The sequence below is a fragment of the Bombyx mandarina genome, chromosome 28 (assembly GCF_030267445.1).
Source record: "Bombyx mandarina strain Sakado chromosome 28, ASM3026744v2".
Lineage (NCBI taxonomy): Eukaryota > Metazoa > Arthropoda > Insecta > Lepidoptera > Bombycidae > Bombyx > Bombyx mandarina.
The window spans coordinates 4183423-4203013 of NC_143233.1; the positions used below are offsets into that span (position 1 = coordinate 4183423).

At 47.0% G+C, this 19591-nt stretch overlaps 1 protein-coding gene across 3 annotated transcripts in view; it reads left to right on the forward strand.

Annotated features, from left to right (window-relative positions):
* Positions 1-19591, forward strand: part of LOC114243384 (multicopper oxidase 3) — a 135488-nt gene that overhangs the window by 108212 nt on the left and 7685 nt on the right. For all 3 annotated transcript variants that reach the window (XM_028174857.2, XM_028174856.2, XM_028174855.2), the window contains exons 8-9: positions 14488-14599; positions 15695-15797. In XM_028174857.2, the coding sequence (XP_028030658.2) occupies positions 14488-14599; positions 15695-15797 (215 nt within the window). The remainder of the gene's footprint in view (positions 1-14487; positions 14600-15694; positions 15798-19591) is intronic.

Sequence of the window (19591 nt, forward strand, 5' to 3'; positions counted from 1 at the left end):
CGTATGATGAGCACGAGTCTGTCTGGCACTCCCATGTTGTACAGTTTGTAGATCAAACCGTTGTGCCAGACTTTGTCGAACGCCTTCGCTACATCGAAGAAGAGGGCGCCGGTCGGGATTTGTTTACGCCTATTTAGCCCTATTAAGATGTGCTCCGTGAGGCGGTGCACTTGTTGTACGCACGAGTGTTTGGCGCGGAATCCAAACTGCTCGTCTATTAGAATTTTATTCGCGGTAACGAAGTCCCAGAGGCGTTTCCGAAGGAGCCGTTCGTAAATTTTGCCTATCGCTGGGAGGAGACTAATCGGTCGGTAACTAGCGGTTTCATTATTCGGTTTGCCCGGCTTGTGTATACCGATAACGTCCGCTTCTTTCCATACCGCCGGAAAGATGCAGTGCGTCATAGCGGCATTTAAGATGGTAGCCAACATTGTTATCAGTTGGACTGGTAAGAGTTTTAACGCGCGGTTGCGGATGCCGTCGGAGCCGGGTGCCTTCTTAAGTTGAAGGTTGTCTATTACTTCTCTAACTTCGTCAGAGGTAATGGGGGGTAACGCGTCCGAGGGTGGCAGGGAAGCTCTGCGCTCGACCTCCCCGTCGACTGCCTCGGTGTGTTCGGGGTCCGCGTATTGAGTGCTGGTGGTGCACTGCTCTTGCAGTGCATCGGCCAGCAACTCTGCCTTGTCATCGTCATCGAAAGCCGGTGGTTGGCCTGAAGGGCGTACGAGAGGAGGCATAGTAGCGGTAGTTTCGGACTTGAGAGTCCTTGCTAGTCGCCAGTATGCTTGATGAGAGGGCGCGAGTCCTTCTAAGTAACTAGCCCAATTCTCGTTTCGGGCGTCGCTTAGGCGAGATTTTACATCCCGCTGTAGACGACGCATCCGAATCCGGTTTGAGTGCGTGGGAAGTTGATCGTAGGCCCGGATTGCCGCGTTTCTAACTCTTAGGAGGTTCCTAAGTTCGGGGGACAGTCTGATGCGGTGAAAGCTATCCTCCACATCGACTTCTTTTGAGGATCTTATGATCGCGGAAGAGATGTGATCCGTGATGATGTTTATGGATTCGACTGTGTCCTCGGGGGATGGAGTTGAATCCGGGCCGCAGGGGAGGATTGGTGGAGCGGCATCGGCTAAGCATTTGCCCAGCTTCTTCCAGTCCACCATGGTCCTCGTAGCTGTGACTGGGTTGTGGGGGCGACCGAGCTGCATAACGACAGGTTGGTGGTCTGAGTCGAGCTCTGACATTGCTTCGATGGAGCGTAAGCGCAGAGTTACGTTCCTCAGCAGTGCCAGGTCTATAGTGCTCGGACGGAGCGCGATGTTATACGGATAACACGTTGGAGTTGGGGGACCGACTACTTCGAAGGTAAGGTCGTCTATAAACGCGTCGAGACGCCTACCGTTTATGTTTGAACTGTGGCAGTTCCACCTAGTGTGGTGGCAATTTATATCGCCTGCCAGGATGACGGAGTCTCCCATGCCGAACAGTGACTCGATGTCACTGCTCAGAAGGGGCTTGTCCGGGGGGAGATAGACGGATGCGATGACGATCGGCTGGTGTCCCGTCAGCGAGATACGGCACACTGACGCCTCGATATGTGAGAGCGAGGGGGTATCGAGAGGGACAACGTGCAGGGCCCGCCTATAGTAAATGGCAGTCCCGCCTTTGGAGGCGGTGAGTCTGTCGTTCCTAACCATGACGTAATTCGCGACTTTCGGGTCACGACGCGAGGGCTTCAGGCAGGTCTCCTGCACTAGCAGAATATCTACAAGATTGTCGCGGAGGAATTCGTAAATTCGATCGCGTTGTCGCGCGAGTCCGTTAGCATTGTAGAATGCTAACGTAAGGGAATATGGTTTCTCTCTAGCGTTTTGCGCCATTGATTACCGGTGATTTTAGAAAGTACGGGCCACGGACTCATAAACGTCCATGTATTCGAACGCGGCCGCGAGCCGTTGTTCGGGGTTTACCGCCCTTCGCATCGCGTCTGCGAACGATCGCAGACGGTCGAAGTTGACCGCCGTGACGAAGTCGCGCACGAGCGTGAAGTCGTTGACGGCTGAGGGTTGCGGGGGACGGTACGCGGGCGCGGGGGGAGGTGCGAGCAGGGGCTGCGGCGCGGGACGTGTCGCGAGCGGGGGCTGGGGTGCGGTTTGTGTTCCCGACCTCGTATACGGCAGCGGTTTATTCCACGCCGAGACGGTGGGAACCGCAGCCGGTACGAAGGCGGGTTTCGGTGCTGAAGGCACCGAAGTCTTTGGGCCGACGGTACGGGGGGCTGGGTGAGTCGGGCGTTTTCGCGGAGCCCTAGGACATCCACGGTAATTCGCGGGGTGCCCTTGCTTAAGGCATAGGACACAGCTTGGAGGTTCGGTCGCGGTTTCCCTAACTCGCGAGCAATCTAACGTGGCGTGATCGCCGAGGCACTTCACGCAGCGGGGGCGCGCGTGGCAATTCCGAGCCGAGTGGCCATAGAGTTGGCATCTGTGGCACTGTCCGGGAGTGCCACGTCTATGGGGGGCTTCAATGGTAACCCCGGATAGGCCACATACTGTCGCGAGACATGCGATCTTTTTCTTGGCCTCCGGGGTTGGTTCTAGAGCGACTAGAACCATGTTATATGGTTTTTTGTCGCGTCCGTTGTGCATCCGGTGCACACTTACTATCGGGAGGGACTGAGCGGTCAGATCCTCCTTGACGTACTCTATGTCGAGTTCCTTCGGAACTCCGCGTATTACTACGCGGAGCTCGCGGTCCTCCTGAAGAGCATAGGTATGGAAACCTATGTTCTCCTTTCGGAGGTACGCGGATAGAGCCCTATGGTCGCCCGGCGTTGCGACCTTTATTTGAATCCCATGCGCGACGTTACGCGCATGGGTATAATTTATTTTGTTTGCCTGAAGGGCCTGGGAGACGCGGTTCCATGCTGATTTCTCCTGGAGAATCAGCGGGGGCGGGACGACGGTTTTTTGCGCGGATGCGGGCTTGGGACGCGGCGGTGGGGTTGCGCGGCGGCCGGAGTCCGACTCCGGTGTCACGACTACCTGCGGACGGGAGGCAGTCGCTGACTTGGTTTGTTTTGTCGTGGAGCTCCGGGACTCCACGGCGCGAGTACGTTTTTTCCCGCGTTTTACCGTTTTTTTTTTTTTTTTTTTTTTTTTTTTTTTTTTTTTTTTTTTTTTTTTTTTTTCCTACCTAAGCTGAGAGCCTTGAGAGGCTATGTCAGCGTAACCCTAACTTTTGTAGGTGAGCTCACGGGGCTCAAACCTGATGACGTTGCTAACACGAACCCTAGCAAGAGTCGTGCTTCGCAGAATCTACCACCGGATCGGAAACGCGACCCACTGAGAAGATCCGGCGAGAAACTCAGTGGGCTGTGTCTGAGAGTTAATTTACTCGTCGAGCCCTTCGTCGCAAGCGACGGGTTCGACGAGAACGGTAACCGGTGCTTGAATTACCTAAAAGCACCGTTAGTGGATCGGGCGGATCCGAGATGACGTGTTTTGGGCGACGTCGACTGCTTTCCATTCTGTCCGCAGGGTCGGGAATGTAGTTACCGGCGGCCACGATGAGAGGGTTCTCGTGTCGTGCCGCTTTATCGAAGTGGCGCATGGACGCCGACTGCAGATACTTACTGATGGACTCTAAGTCCAGGTCGTCATGGAGGTCGACGTTCCTGACGAACCACGGGGCTCCGACGGCTATCCTGCAAAAACGGGATTGAATAATTTGGAATGATTTCAAGTGTATGCGGGCCGCGTGAGCGAACACTACACTTGCATAGGTCATGACGGGGCGTATGCAAGTTTTGTAGAGTGTCACCTTATTTCTAAGGGACATTTTACTTCGCCTACATATCATCGGGTAGAGACGTCCTAGAATGAAGGCGGCACGATCGCGTACCGTCTTGATGTGGGGGCGGAATGTCATCCTACTGTCGAGGGTGACGCCTAAATATTTGACCTTCGGGGCCCACGGTATGGGCTGGTCGAACATCGTGATCGGGCGAACGGCGGGGGCGGGGGTATTGACGCGCCTAGTCGGGAGGGGGATGCTCAGCGTGGTGTTCGGAGGGCGACCCCTTTTGAAGAGCACCGCTGTGCTTTTCGTGGGGTTAATGTCGATGCGCCACTTCCGGAACCACTGTCCCATGGTGGTAGCTGCGGTCTGAAGTCGTCGATGAAGCAACGCCTTCTTCCTACACGAGTAGTAGATGGCGGTGTCATCGGCGAAGAGCGCCAGATGGGTCTCCGGAGACCGGGGTATATCGTTGATATACAAACTGAATAGTAACGGGGAGAGGGCGGAGCCTTGCGGGACTCCGGCTGTGACGTGACGGGGCCGGGAACGCGTTCCCTCGACTCGATATCGGAACGAACGGTTCGACAAGTAGTCTCGTATGATGAGCACGAGTCTGTCTGGCACTCCCATGTTATACAGTTTGAATATCAAACCGTTGTGCCAGACTTTGTCGAACGCCTTCGCTATATCGAAGAAGAGGGCTCCTGTCGGAATGGGTTTCCGCCTGTTCAGCCCTAGTAAGATGTGCTCCGTGAGGCGGTGCACTTGATGGACGCACGAGTGTCTGGCGCGGAATCCAAACTGCTCGTCTATAAGAATTTTATTCGCGGATACGAAATCCCAGAGGCGTTTACGAAGGAGCCGTTCGTATAATTTGCCTATCGCCGGGAGGAGACTGATGGGGCGGTAACTCGCGGTTTCGTTATTCGGTTTGCCCGGCTTGTGTATGCCGATAACGTCCGCTTCTTTCCACGCCGCGGGAAAGATGCAGTTTGTCATAGCAGTATTTAATATCGTGGCCAACATCGTTATCAGTTGGGCTGGTAACAGTTTTAGCGCGCGGTTGCGGATGCCGTCGGAGCCGGGAGCTTTCCGTGGTTGTAGGCTATCGATCGCCTCCTTAACCTCGGAAGTGGTAATGGGGGGTAACGCGTCCGAGGGCGGCAGGGAAGCTCTGCGCTCGACCTCCCTGTCGACGAACTCGGTGTGTTCGGGGTCCGCGTGTTGAGTGCTGGTGGTGCACTGTTCTTGCAGTGCATCGGCCAGCAACTCTGCCTTGTCATCGTCATCGTAAGCCGGTGGTTGGCCTGAGGGGCGTACGAGAGGCGGCATAGTGACGATAGTTTCGGACTTGAGGGTCCTAGCTAGTCGCCAGTATGCTTGGTGAGTGGGCGCGAGTTCTTTTAAATAACTATCCCAGTTTTCGTTTCGGGCGTCGCTCAAGCGGGATTTGACCTCCCGCTGTAAGCGACGCATCCGAGTCCGGTTTGAATCCGTGGGATATCGATCGTAGGCCCGGATTGCCGCGTTCCTAACTCTTACGAGGTCCCTAAGATCGGGGGAAAGTCTGATGCGGTGGAAGCTATCCTCCACATCGACTTGCTTTGAAGATCTTGTGATCGCCGTCGAGACGTGATCAGTGAAGATGTTTATGGATTCGACGGTGTCCTCGGGGGATGGAGTTGAATCCGGGCCGCAAGGGAGGATTGGTGGAGCGGTGTCAGCTAAGCACGTGCCTAGCTTCTTCCAATCCACCATGGTCCTCGTATCTGGTTCGCGGTTGAGGGGGCGACCGAGCTGCATGACGACAGGTCGGTGGTCTGAGTCGAGTTCTGACATTGCCTCGATGGAGCGCAAGCGCAGAGTTACGTTCCTCAGCAGTGCCAGATCTATTGTGCTCGGACGACGCGCGGCGTTGTACGGATAGCACGTGGGGGTCGGGGGGTTGAATATTTCGAATGTGAGGTCGTCTATGAACGCGTCGAGACGCCTACCGTTCACATTCGTGCGATGGCAGTTCCACCTAGTGTGGTGGCAATTTAAATCGCCTGCCAGAATGACCGCGTCCCCCATACCGAGCAGTGTCTCGAGGTCACTGCTCAGGAGGGGTTTGTCAGGAGGGAGATATACGGATGCGATGACGATCGGCTGGTGTCCCGTCAGCGCGATGCGGCACACTGACGCCTCGATATGTAAGAGCGAGGGAGTATCGAGAGGGACGCAGTGCAGGGCCCTCCTATAGTAAATGACAGTCCCGCCCTTGCGGGTGGAGAGTCTGTCATTCCTAACCATGACGTAATTCGCGACTTTGGGGTCGCGACGCGAGGGCTTTAGGAAGGTCTCCTGCACCAGAAGGATGTCGATGAGATTGTCACGTAGAAACTCATAAACCTGGTCGCGCTGACGCGCGAGTCCGTTAGCATTGTAGAATGCTAACTTTAAAGAATGGGGTTTTAATCTCGCGTTGCACGCCATTGATTACCGGTAATCAAACCAGCGTGCGCTGGACGGACTCGATGACGTCGATGTATTCGAACGTCGCGTTTAGGCGGTCTTCGGCCGTGACCGCTCTGCGCATGGCGTCGGCGAATGCACGCATGCGGTCAATATTTATCGCGGCGATGTAGTCGCGAATAATTGTAAAGTCATTTGAGTGCGCGGGGCCGGGGCGAGGCGCGGGACCGGGCGCGGGCGCGGGGGCGGGGCGCGGCGCGAGTAGAGGTTGCGGCGCGTACCGCGGTTGGGGTGCCGGTGTCGTTCCTGCCTTCGTGAACGGCAACGGTTTAGCCCACGCGGAGACGGTGGGCACCGGAGCCGGTACGAAAGCCGGTTTCGGCGCGCGGGGCGCCGAAGTCTTTGGGCCAGCGGTTTTAGGGGGCGCGTTTACCAGGCGCTTCCGTGGAGCCTTGGGGCATCCACGGTAGTTGGCCGTGTGTCCCTGCTTGCGGCAGAGTACACAGCTCGGCGGCTCCGTCGCTGTCTCCTTTACACGCGAGCAATCGGTGGTCGCGTGATCGTCTAAACACTTCACGCAACGCGGTCGCGCGTTGCAGTTACGCGCGGAGTGGCCATAGAGCTGGCAACGGTGGCACTGCCCGGGAGTGCCGCGTTTGTAGGGGGCCTCTACGGTGACCCCCGATAGGCCGCACACGGTGCGGAGACATGAGGCAATTTTCTTGCCCTCCGGTGTGGGTTCGAGTGCTACGAGCACCATGTCGTACGCGAATTTGTCGCGCCCGCTGTGCATCCGATGCACACTTATGACGGGGTAGGACTGACCTACCAGGTCATTTTTGATTTGCTCGACGTCGAGCTCTTTTGGGACTCCGCGTACTACGACGCGGAGTTCGCGCTCCTCCTGGAGCGCATAGGTGTGATAACCTATGCGTTCCTTGCGGAGGTATGCTGTCAAAGACCTATGGTCGTCGGATGACTCTACTTTGATTTGTATTCCATGCGGAATATTCCTCGCATGGACTACATTTATCTTGTTGGCCTTAAGGGCCAGGGATACGCGATCCCGAGAAGATTTTTCCCGCAGGATGACCGGCGGCGGCGCGGGAACTTTTCGGACGGGCGCGGGCCCGGGGCGCGGCGACGGGGTTGCGCGGCGAGGGGAGTCCGGGGTTATGACGGTTTTAGGCCGCGAGGCGTTCGCGGCCTTTGGTTGTTTGGGCGCCGTGGGCGGATCCACAGCGCGGGCGCGTTTTTTACCGCGCGCGACGGTGGTGAACCCTTCCGAGGTTCCCGGTTGAGGACTCGCGGCGGACTCGTACTCCATTTCCGACTCGGAGTCGGAGCCGGAGCCGGCTTCGGAAGACGCGATCGACGCGGGCGCGGGGGTGGGGGGCGACATCGGCGAGTCGGGGATAATCGCGGCGGTGGCGACCGGTACGTGGGACGCTTTCTGGTTGGCCTTATAGGCCCGGAACTTCGATATTATGTCCGGGCAGAACTCCCGGACAAACTTCGCGAACATCGCGGGGTCGTCATCGTCGCACATCTTGGTTTGCCCGGGGGGGCGTCCCCGGGCAAACCTTAAGGCACACTCGCCGAAAGGCGAGTCCCCTGAGTAGGAGTTCACCCCCTGCGCTTTACCAGCTACAAGGGGGGGAGTGCCTATGCCGTGAGAACGGCAGTCAGCTGGGATTGGGGTGGAGAGTTGGGCAGGTGGGGACCCCACTGGGTTGTGAGTGCCACAACAAGCGGTGATCGCAGCGGGGTTTTAGTCTTTAAAAAGACTGTTTTGCACGCCGAATAAGATAATTAAATATAATAAATGGAATGAATGAATGATAATGAGTTGTCGTTTCGAATGCAAAACTAACGAGCACGAAGTACGCTTTACCGATTCAAGGTCGCGATGCCAGCGACAGAGCGTCCGGAATGCAAAACAACGTCAACGACAATGTCGTGCAATCCAAACACACGATCGCGACAGCAGCGACAATTTCTCGGGAAAACGCGTCCGGGCTCAACCGTGTTGCGATCGGAACTCTATCGGAGTCTGAACCTGAGTTGATGATTACGGACGACGCGACGGATGAGATTGGCGTGAATGACGTCGCGGGTGCGTTAGGCGCTTCGTTGGCGCTAGGCGCTTCCTGAGTCGCTACGTGCGTACGTGCGCTCAAATTGGATTTGGGGGCGGGGCATGACTGCGCGGCTCGAAACGACGCGGCGAGGGACGCGGGCGGGGCGGGACTCGCGCGGGCGGCCCTGTAGGCCGCGAATTCGGCCGTGAGGTTGGATAACACCGGGTACTTCTCGGCAAGTAACCCGAGAAACCCTAAAAGCTCTTCTTCCATTTTTTTTTCGGTTTTTTGCCCGGGGGGGCGTCCCCGGGACTTAAGGCACACTCGCCGAAAGGCGAGTCCCCTGAGTAGGAGTTCACCCCCTGCGCTGTGCCAGCTACAAGGGGGGGAGTGCCTTTGCCGTGAAAACAGCAGTCGGCTAGGATTGGGGTGGAAGTTTGGGAAGGTGGGGCCCCACTGGGTTGTGAGTATGCCACAACAAGCGGTGATCTCAGCGGGGGGTTAGTCTCGAAAGAGACTGTTTTACTCGTCGAATAAATAAATAAATTTAATAAATGATATGAGTGGATGATAATGTGAAGTCGTTACGAATGCACAATCAACAAGTTCGATTTGCTTTTACGACACAAGGTCGCGACGCCAGCGATAGTGCGTCAAGAATTCGCAACAATGCCGCGATCGATGCGACAACGACAATGCAGCGAAACTCGAGACACAAGATCGCGACGGCAGCGACAGTTTTTCGCAAAAACACGTCCGGACTGAAAGGTGATGCAATCGGAACTGAAATGGGGATCTTTATGGTTTCAATATGCCGTCAAATGGGCCGTTTTTTTTAACAACCCCCCCCCTACTGAATCCCCACTGTCGGATAGGCCTCCCCCAAAGTTCGCCACAATAACCGGGTATCTTTAATATCTCTAATTTAACTGTGTCACAGCCAAATTAGCACATAGCGTTCCGAATATAACTCTAAGCACATTATGTAATTAAATTTAGACCAAACAAGAACGTAGACGATTTAACTTCTATTGAGTGTCCAAAATGTGACATTAACTAGATTTTAGTCCGCAATAAATAGTATTTAGAGAAAGTTGAGGATTAACCCAAAAGTTCAGGACGGTTTTCGTGCTTAAACATTTTAAAATAATGAACACAGGCTACCGCGTTGCAGATTATTTTGCTAATCACCTTAATGGGATTATATTTTAGAAATTTGTAATGCTAGTTTACTGGTGGTAGGACCTCTTGTAAGTTCGCGTGGGTAGGTACCACCACCCTGCCTATTTCTGCCGTGAAGCAGTAATGCGTTTCGGTTTGAAGGGTAGGGCAGCCGTTGTAACTATACTAAGACCTTAGAACTCATATCTCAAGGTGGTGGCGCATTTACGTTGTAGTTGTCTATGGGCTCCAGTAACCATTTAACACCAAGTGGGCTGTGAGCTCGTCCACCCATCTAAGCAAAAAAAAAGTACTATTTTTCTAATAGACAATTCTTAGGTGGCAAAATTTTCCGCCGTGGCGCGACCTCTATGAAGTCGTCTTGGCCTAAAGGATTAGACGCTCACTGCGTTCGTATCTAGTACGAATATTTCAATGTTCGAATCTCGCTGGCAGATATTTTTTTTGTTTTGTTGAAATACGTACATAACATATGTTCATAAATTACTTACAAGGTGAAGGAATAGCATCGTGTAATAAAATCAAACCCGCCAAAATTATAATTAGGGTAATTACTGGTGGTGGGATGTCTTGTGAGTCCGCGCGGGTAGGCAGGACTTTTTTTTTAACGAAACCTTTTAACCGAACTGAAAAGTATTACTGCTTCACCGCAGAAATAGGCAGGGTGGTGGTACCTACCCGCGCGGACTCACAAGAGGTCCTAGAGGCCTAGGCGACAGACCCTACTAAAGACTTCCGGTGAATCTTGTGATTTCCGATGTATCTAGTACATTATTTCCTACAATTTTAGGACCAGCGCAGTGATGATAAACGAAAGCTATATCAAGGTTTTAACAAAGAATGCCAGGACATCGTATTGAACCCGAAAATGACCACGCATCTTAATTTAATATAACAAAAACACGAGGAACAGAAAAGTGTTAGTTTCCAAATTAAAAACTGTTTTAGCTAAATGAAATTCCATCAAACAATGCTCGTTAAAATAATTGGAGTTTTCAGGGATCCTGAACTAATATGAGAAATAAAATCAACATTGAATTTCTGCACTACTCGGAAACCTACATGTTTAGTTCTGCGGGATGCAGGCAGGGCCGCATTTGGAATTTGAACGAATTTAAGTTATAAACCCCCCTATTGAAAACAATGTGTATCCGTGTAGTTAGGCATATAGGCAAAAGGATCTCAGGCGTCGTCATGATTTGCGTCCAGATAGTTACTAGAGTTCAACACCACAACATTAATCACGTTCACGTGTAGTAAATTTTCCCTTACTCGTTGTTCAAACATTCACAAAAAAATTACCTGGAACTGACCCAATTAGAAATGAAAAGCCTAAAGAAAGAGATGGTGCACTGAATTAAAGACACACAGTTCTCACACAAAATAATGGCGAATAGGTTGAAGAAAAGAATTTACTCTTACACAACTTTTACTAGTGGTAGGACCTCTTGTGATTCCGCACGGATAGATACCACCACCCTGCCTATTTCTGCCAATGCCTATTTTTTTCCCATGCCACCCTGCGTTTCGGTTTGAAAGGTGGGGCAGCCGTTGTAACTATACCTATACTTGAGACCTTAGAACTCATATCTCAAGGTGGGTGGCGCATTTACGTCGTAGGTGTCTATAGGCTCCAGTAACCACCTAACGTCAGGTGGGCTGTGAGCTCGTCCACCCATCTAAGCAATAAAAAAAATTAAAAAAAGTATTTTGGTCTTATTTCGAAGATTGATTACGTTGAACATATTTACCTGCCCCTTGAACACTGCTATGATTCTAAATGTCCGATTCACTCACACGATTCCCATTAAACCCATTCACATAATAATGCTAACATATCTTTAATTTATGATTGAGAGTACCCAAGATCGATGTAAATGGAAGAATTTATTTCGAGCCCTACACCCCAGCACGGGGGGGGGGGGGGTAATGGCAAAGAAAGGAAAAGAGAAGATCTTTGATCGAAAGACTTTTCTTTAGTTTCGAACCTCTTGCTCAGAACCTCTTCTGTCAGTATATTCCATTCACAAAGATAATTTTAACGAAGAAAATGTTAACCCCCTAAATTATATCTAAATACGTCCCTGCTATTAGCCGCTCACGTCCCGTCCGAAATTTGCATATTCAAATGCGCAGTAAGGATCAAAGAGGCACCGAATCCGTTACTGGGCAGACGTCTGCTAACATTTGCTGAACGCTGCTGAAATGGTATATTATGACGTCAGCATAATCACTGATAATTCTTATTACCGCTATAAAGCTCTTAGCCGGATCAGACGGATTAAATTCTAAATTCCACATATTCGTTTTAGAGTCTCAAAGGCTAATGACATTTAGCAAGGCGAAATGATAATGGCTGTGATAAGATTGTATAGGTGCTGTAACTTACTTGATATCTTAGAACTTATATCTCAAGGTGGGTGGCGCATTTACGTTGTGGATGTCTATGGGCTCAAGTAACCACTTAACACCAGGTGGGCTGTGAGCTCGTCCCTCCAACTAAGCAAAAAAAAAAAGGTGCCTAAACGAAAGACCTTTGCTATGGTAGACTGGTTCATTTGTCCGTATATCATAGCTGGCAGTTATTGGTATAGGATTAACGAAGCGGTAATGACTTTCGGTTTGAAGGGTGGGCCAGCTCTTAGACTGTACGGTTGAGATTTAGACGTCACGTCTTGAGGTGGGTAGCCCTATTCAAATTACGATGTCTATGAGCTTCTCTAACCACCTAGCAACAGTTGGGCTGTGAACTCCTTCGCATATCTATTACGATATAAGAACACCTTGAATCTAAATTTTTTTCCAGTGCTTAGTAAATTGAGTCTGAGTGGTTATTGTAGTTCATAGAATAATCACTACGTGGACAACCATCTTCGAATCTAAAGTGATAAAGTCTAGATTTGATGTATCATGGCTCTTTGAATCAGAAGCCATGGTCACTTCGTGGCATAAATAGGTATGCGGTTATTACTTCTGCAAGCGTACAATACGCTCTACAATAAGTCATCGCGCTAATTTAGAATTTTTTTGCTGGTTTTTTTCCGAAAAGGATATTCCTTCATCGTGTAATCTATACATATAAATAACACTGGAGTATCTGTTTGTAATATTGAAATTATAATCGCTGTTTACTACATGCATATGAATAGATATATATATATACAGTACATACGGCAATATAACATTTTTTTTAATTTTTGTCTGTCTGTCTGTTTGTTCCGGCTAATCCCTGGAAAGGGCTGGACTGATTTTGAGGAGACATTCACTGATAGGTAGCTGATGATGTAAGGAGTAGCTACTTTTTTTTAGACTAGCTTCGCCCCGCGGCGTCACCCGCCGTACGACAATAACCGCGGGTAGCATCGCGGGACTCGGCTATCAATAATAAAAATTGATGTTTCCGAAGCGAAGCGAGGGCGGGTCGCTAGTTTGTTCTAGAATCAGGGGGCTTGAAACCGCTCACATCATTTGATACGAACGCACTGGATGTTTTACCCTTTAGACAACGGCGATCTCTATTGTCCTTGGTTTAAAAAAAAAAAAAAAAGAAACCCTTAACGTCTGCTCTAAGCAATACGATTACAGAATTAATTCAATCGCCTTGAGAAGTCTCACGGAACTACGCAAATTTTTTTTCTGCGTAATTTCTTATCCCTGACAACGAACAGACAACGAATTTCATTTTGCTCTAGTTTATTTTGTTTTATGTTTTCTCTCTAAGATAATTTCTTTTAAGCATTCTAGGTCAGTTCTCTAGAGGGAACCCGTATATTTGAAAGACAGCCACTAATGTTGACTAGTAAGAAATTTATAAGATGTTTACGTGTTTTTGGAAATCTCTTGCTTTTGTGAGGGAGTGTTTTTTTTTTTTTTTGTTGCGCCTGTAGGCAGACGAGCATACGGCGCACCTGATGGTGAGTGGTTACTGTCGCCCATGGACTTCAGCAATGCCAGGAGTAGAGCCAAGCCGCTGCCTGTGTTTAAATGAAATGACTAAAAATCACATAACGAATACCTCGACACTCCAATGATAATTGGAATTTGTGTATTTACTTACTAATGATGTCGGTAGCACCAATGAAATTTTTTGACGGGGTTACTAGTACTACTAATTACATCGCAATGTAACTAAAAAATAATTGTTAAGTGACCTATGAAAACTGTAGAGTAGTATTTGAGACGTGAAAAACTACAAAGCGGACAGGATAAGCATAAGCTGATTCACTACATTATTAGCGTAGATAGCTGAGCTTAGATTCATGTGGTATTAAGTGATAATCGATGGTAAGCAGTACATAATAAAATAAAACTACCTACCCTGAGACGCAAAACTGAAGTCGATTCCAATATGAATATACAGGTAAATTGGATTGATGTATTGATTGTTAATTTATTGAGAATAAAGAGAGAGATAGAGTGTCTATACGCCACCCGGCCTATTTCCGGCGTGAAGCAGTAATGCGTTTCGGTTTGAAGGGTGAGGCAGCCGTTGTAACTATACTGGGACCTTAGAACTCATATCTCAAGTTAGGTGGCAGCATTGACGTTGTAGATGACTATGGGCTCTGGTAACCACCAAGTGGGCCGTAAGCTCGTCCAACAAAATCTATCTATATATATAAAAATGTATTGCTGTTCGTTATTCTCGCTAAAACTCGAGAGCGGCAGGACTGATTTGGCTAATTTTGGTCTTGAATTATTCGTGAAAGTCCAGAGGTTTAAACGGTAAATAAATATGAAAATGCTCGCAATTATATATTATAAAAACAAATAATTTTGTTTTCCTTTGATGTCCCCCCCGTCGGACGGATTCCTTTTGTTCATTTTATACAACAGTTTAGGTCCTTTAATTATTGATTGAGGCACTACGAAGTCTGCGGGGTCAGCTAGTATGCAATAAAAAAAGCGAGCGAAGCTAAGATGATAGGATAAGTTACATAAAATTATAATATATGTTAATTTGTTGCAGCTACATCGCTCGTGACTTACGCCGGAGAGCGATATGACTTCATTCTGGATGCTAATAACGAAATCGACAACTACTGGATCAGATTCCGCGGTCTTATGGACTGCGATGAAGTGTAAGTTTCATATAAAATTCGGATGCTAGTTTTTTTTGTCTCAATAGTTTTAGTGATAGAGCTGCTCCCTGTATTTTTTATTCTAAATACATTTTGTCTTGGTTTAGTCGATTGAATGATTTTAAGAGCACACAACTATAGCGCTAATATCGTAAAATACTGTTTATCTAGTACAAGTAATAAATTTTTTTTATTGCTTAGATGGGTGGACGAGCTCACAGCCCACCTGGTGTTAAGTGGTCACTGGAGACCATAGAAATCTACAACGTAAATGCGCCACCCACTTTGAAATATAAGTTCTAAGGTATCAGTATAGTTACAACGGCTGCCCCACCCTTCAAACCGAAACGCATTACTGCTTCGCGGCAGAAATAGGCAGGGTGGTGGTACCTACTCGTGCGGGCTCACAAGATGTTCTACCACCAGAAATTACGCAAATTATAATTTTGCAGGTTTTTTATTACACAATATTATTCCTTCCCGTGGAAGTCAATCGTGAACATTTGTTGAGTACGTATTTCATTAGGAAAATTGGTACCCGCCTGAGATTTGAACACCGGTGCATCGCTCAAAATGAATGCACCGGACGTATTATCCTTTAGGCCACGACGATTTAATACTGGAATCAACGCATGAAATATCAACCAATTGTATTTACTTTAATAAATGCTGTTAGTATTTATTAGTTAGTGGTTAGTATTTGGTATAAATAAAATATACAAATGCATTTTTTTTAAACACAAAGCACAAGTTTCCGACCAAGTAAAGCTTTGGAAAGGTCGGAAATCTATATCTATATATATAAAAATGAATTGCTGTTCGTTAGTCTCGCTAAAACTCGAGATAATATGAAATAGATAAATATAAAAATGCTCGGAATTAAATAAAAATAACAATTTGTTTTTCCTTTGATGTGTCGTCCCCCGTCGGAGGCATTCCTTTTGTTTGTTTTAAGTTTATTTTATACAAAAATTTAAGTCTTTTATTTATCGATTGAGGCACTACGAAGTCTGCCGGGTCAGCTAGTACTAAATAAAAATAATCTATGACTTATGAAAATCCAAGAAAGTACAATGGGGACGAATTTATTTCTAGATTCACTAAAGCTAAACAAGTCGGAGTTTTGCATTACGAAGGAGCCATGGAAGTCGAACCGGCTGGCGATCCAACATGGGAGGAGCTGCATAATGAAGGATTGGTGAGTTCCATTGACCCTTTACTTTTACTGGTGGTAGGACCTCTTGTGAGTTCGCACGGGTAGATACCACCGCCCTGCCTATTTCTGCCGTGAAGCAGTAATGCGTTTCGGTTTGAAGGGCGGGGCAGCCGTCGTAACTATACTGAGACCTTCTTATATCTCAAGGTGGGTGGCGCATTAACGTCGTAGATGTCTATGGGCTCCAGTAACCACCTAACACCAGGTGGATTGTGAGCTCGTCCACCCATCTAAGCAATAAATAAAAACCTTGTATCCATTTAATTAAATACCATCTATTGATATCGTTATCTTGTTTTTACCATCGCACCGCCCGCCGCCGGACTAGAGTTCATCCATACTACCTGGAGCCACTGCGTTCATCCACAGTGCGTTTCCAGAAATCTTTTTTGCCATGTACCATCCGGCTTTGGAATGAGCTCTCCTCCACGGTGTTTCCCGAGTGCTATGACATATCCTTCTTCAAACGAGGCTTGTGGAGAGCACTTAACGGTAGGCAGCGGCTTGGCTCCGCCCCTGGCATTACTGAAGACCGTGGACGACGGTAACCACTCACCATCAGGTGGGCCGTATGCTCGTCTGCCTACAAGGACAATAAAAAAAAATATACCACTTCTTGATATGTATAAAATCCACCTTCATACCTTGTCAAATGTCCGTGTCATACCATCGGTCATACCGGCACATGCGATTGCGTGAGCTCTGATGAGCATTCTTCTCTGCATTTGTCTATTGTTTGTTTCGAGCCATAATCTTTGCCACGTACGATCTACTTAGATGGAGATTCGAGAATCATGTATCTCATAAGAGCCGATTATGCTAACGGATATTATGACAACCTTGAAGATCGTTAAGATAACAAAACTGATTTGCAAATAAGATGCTGATTTCGAGGATCGTTCGAGTCCTCAATTGTGTTTAGATTGGGCATGTTTGAAAGGCGCATATACCACACAAACATAGATTAAATGATTGTAGAGATCTTAATGAAAATTAGGAGCTATCATAGGCCAAGGCTAGAGAATTTCCGTGAAAGCTAGTCCCCAATACCCGAATCGGTCGTAAACTCACGACAACCAACCGACGAAGCACTTTAAAAATGAATTTACTATTGATAGTATGGTAAAAGATAACAATAGAAAAGATAAAATAAATTTGTCCGTTTTTTTTGGCTATTGATAGAGAAACAACGTCACCTGATGCTGATTGGTTAACGGACCCTCAGAAATCACAACGTGAATGCTGTTTTGAGACATGAGGTCAAAGACTCAACTAGACAGTACAACTAGCTGGTCGATCTCAATTTATCCGTATTTAGACATTTACAGTTTCTTTACTGCAAAGACAATACTTAAAAAAAAAATTAAAGTTTTTTTTTATTGCTTAGATGGGTGGACGAGCTCACAGCCCACCTGGTGCTAAGCGGTTACTGGAGCCCATAGACATCTAGAACGTAAATGCGCCACCCACCTCGAGATATAAGTTCTAAGGTCTCAGTATAGTTACAACGGCTACCCCACCCTTCGAACCGAAACGCATTACTGCTTCACGGCGGAAATAAGCGGGGTGGTGGTACCTACCCGTGCGGACTCCCCAGAGGTCCTACCACCAGTGATTACGTAAATTATAATTTTGCGGGTTTGATTTTTATTACACGATGCTATTCCTTCACCGTGGAAGTCAATCGTGAACATTGGTTGAGTACGTATTTCATTAGAAAAATTGGTACCCGCCTGCAGGATTCGAACACCGGTGCATCGCTACACACGAATGCACCGGACGTCCTATCCTTTAGGCCACGACGACTACTAGTTTGGTATAAAATTGTCAAATCAAGTATGTCGTGTATCATTTTTATTAGTGCACGAAATTTTTGTGGGGCCACAAAATTTGCGCCATGTATTCCTATTCTCCTTTATTTTATCGCCAGTATGCGATATACGTGTGTTTCTTGACAAGGTGAAGTGGATCGTCTTCATGTAAATTAATTTATTCACTATCATTTTTTTCTAAATGCTTTTCTTAGCTAGATCGTTTGTATATTTCTGTGTGATAGAATCTATCAACCTAATTTTTACCATCAAGACGTTCGATTCACTTGAAAATTTGCACACGTATTATAGACTGATGATAATATAATATCATAATTTTTGTGGTTTGACCTTATATCCTGACCAGGTTCTCAAGGATAAAAAATATTTTTAGGACTCCTGTTTTTAATAAAAGGGGTCGTCGTACACTTTTTTCCCTAGGCCACTCACTGCCCGGGCATGGAGCCTATTTTTAAGTTATTAAACTATACTTTTTTAGAACTACTTTTAAGTAATAAATACATATCCATGACAATATCCTTTAGTCGATCCCAAATGTCAACCCCACCTGCCCGTGGTGTCCCCTGCTAGATAAATGAGGACCTGGTGACCCAACTGTGGTGGTATAACCACTAACAACTGGCTGGGCAACCAATCAGAAGAGGCTTCAGCAGCCTAGAGATCTAATAATCTCAAAAAGGACCGGTGCAATAGGCAATGGGAAACCACTGCAACTAATCTTCCCAAGAAACTCGTCATGAGACTATTTATATATAAAAAAGTACACGTTAGCTGTCTTTCGTTCTCTTCAACAGTAATGGTGGTAAAGTATATAATGGTTACTCTCTTATCTATTTCAAATAGAAAGGATATGAAAGTATTCCTTTATATATAATATGCCGATAAAATCACTGCTCTTAAGCATTGAGAGATTTTTTAAGTTAAGTTGTAATGGGTAAATATTATGTAGGGTTGACTGTTTTTATTAACTGGTTACAGCCGGCTGATTGTAATTCATATCAACTGCAGCAACATTACGTGTTCTTAATAGGCGAAACGATTCTCGCGAAATTGTATTGTCATGAGCACTTTGACTCATCTACTTAATTCATTCCACCTGAGGGAGTTTCATTGCTTCGACATTGATCGCTCTTCTCTCCCTAGTAACGAGTAGACGCGATTCCATTATTATTTTCCACGTAAACGGATATAAGAGTCGTCTATTATCAAAGGTGGCATCTGTGGCATCTGTGCATTTGGACAAAAAAATGTTATTGATATATCAATACAGATTGATTCGAATATAATCGTCTCCTTTAAAGAATACGGTTCAAAACCTACATTAAACAAAGGTTAATACTTAACCTGTTATTTATCTAAGATGTCGTTCAGAAGAGTTTTGTGACTGCCAATGGAATACAAAGTCAATAATTCGTTTTTCTGATTTACCAATAATTGTCCAAAAGTCACATTGCCGGCTTTGATAATATTCGACTCATAACACGTTTTTCTTAGAAAAATAATACGTATTTCATGACAGGGTGCATACTTTGTATCAAAAATCAATATGTATAAAATTAATGTCATTTTAATGGTTTATTGTTTCTAATGTTTTGAGCGCTCTATAGTTTTAGCGATGATGGATTATTAAGGCGTTATTCATCAATCACTTTCTGAAAACAGAAGGAAATTCTAAAAATCATAGTTGTAATCAAAACTGTAGTACTTTTACGGTTTATTTATTAGCGTCATTTCGAATATTCTACATTTTTCGTGACGACGAACGACTAAGGTTTTATTCGTCGACTTTTAAATACTGTGCTAACAACCATCTGTTGTTCTATAAATATATAAATACTAGGCGTACTCGCCCGTTTTGCTGGGCATTTATTTAAAAATCACATTATTATTTATTGTCATTATTATTAGGGAGTCCAACACTCATATAAATATTAGTCTATCCAT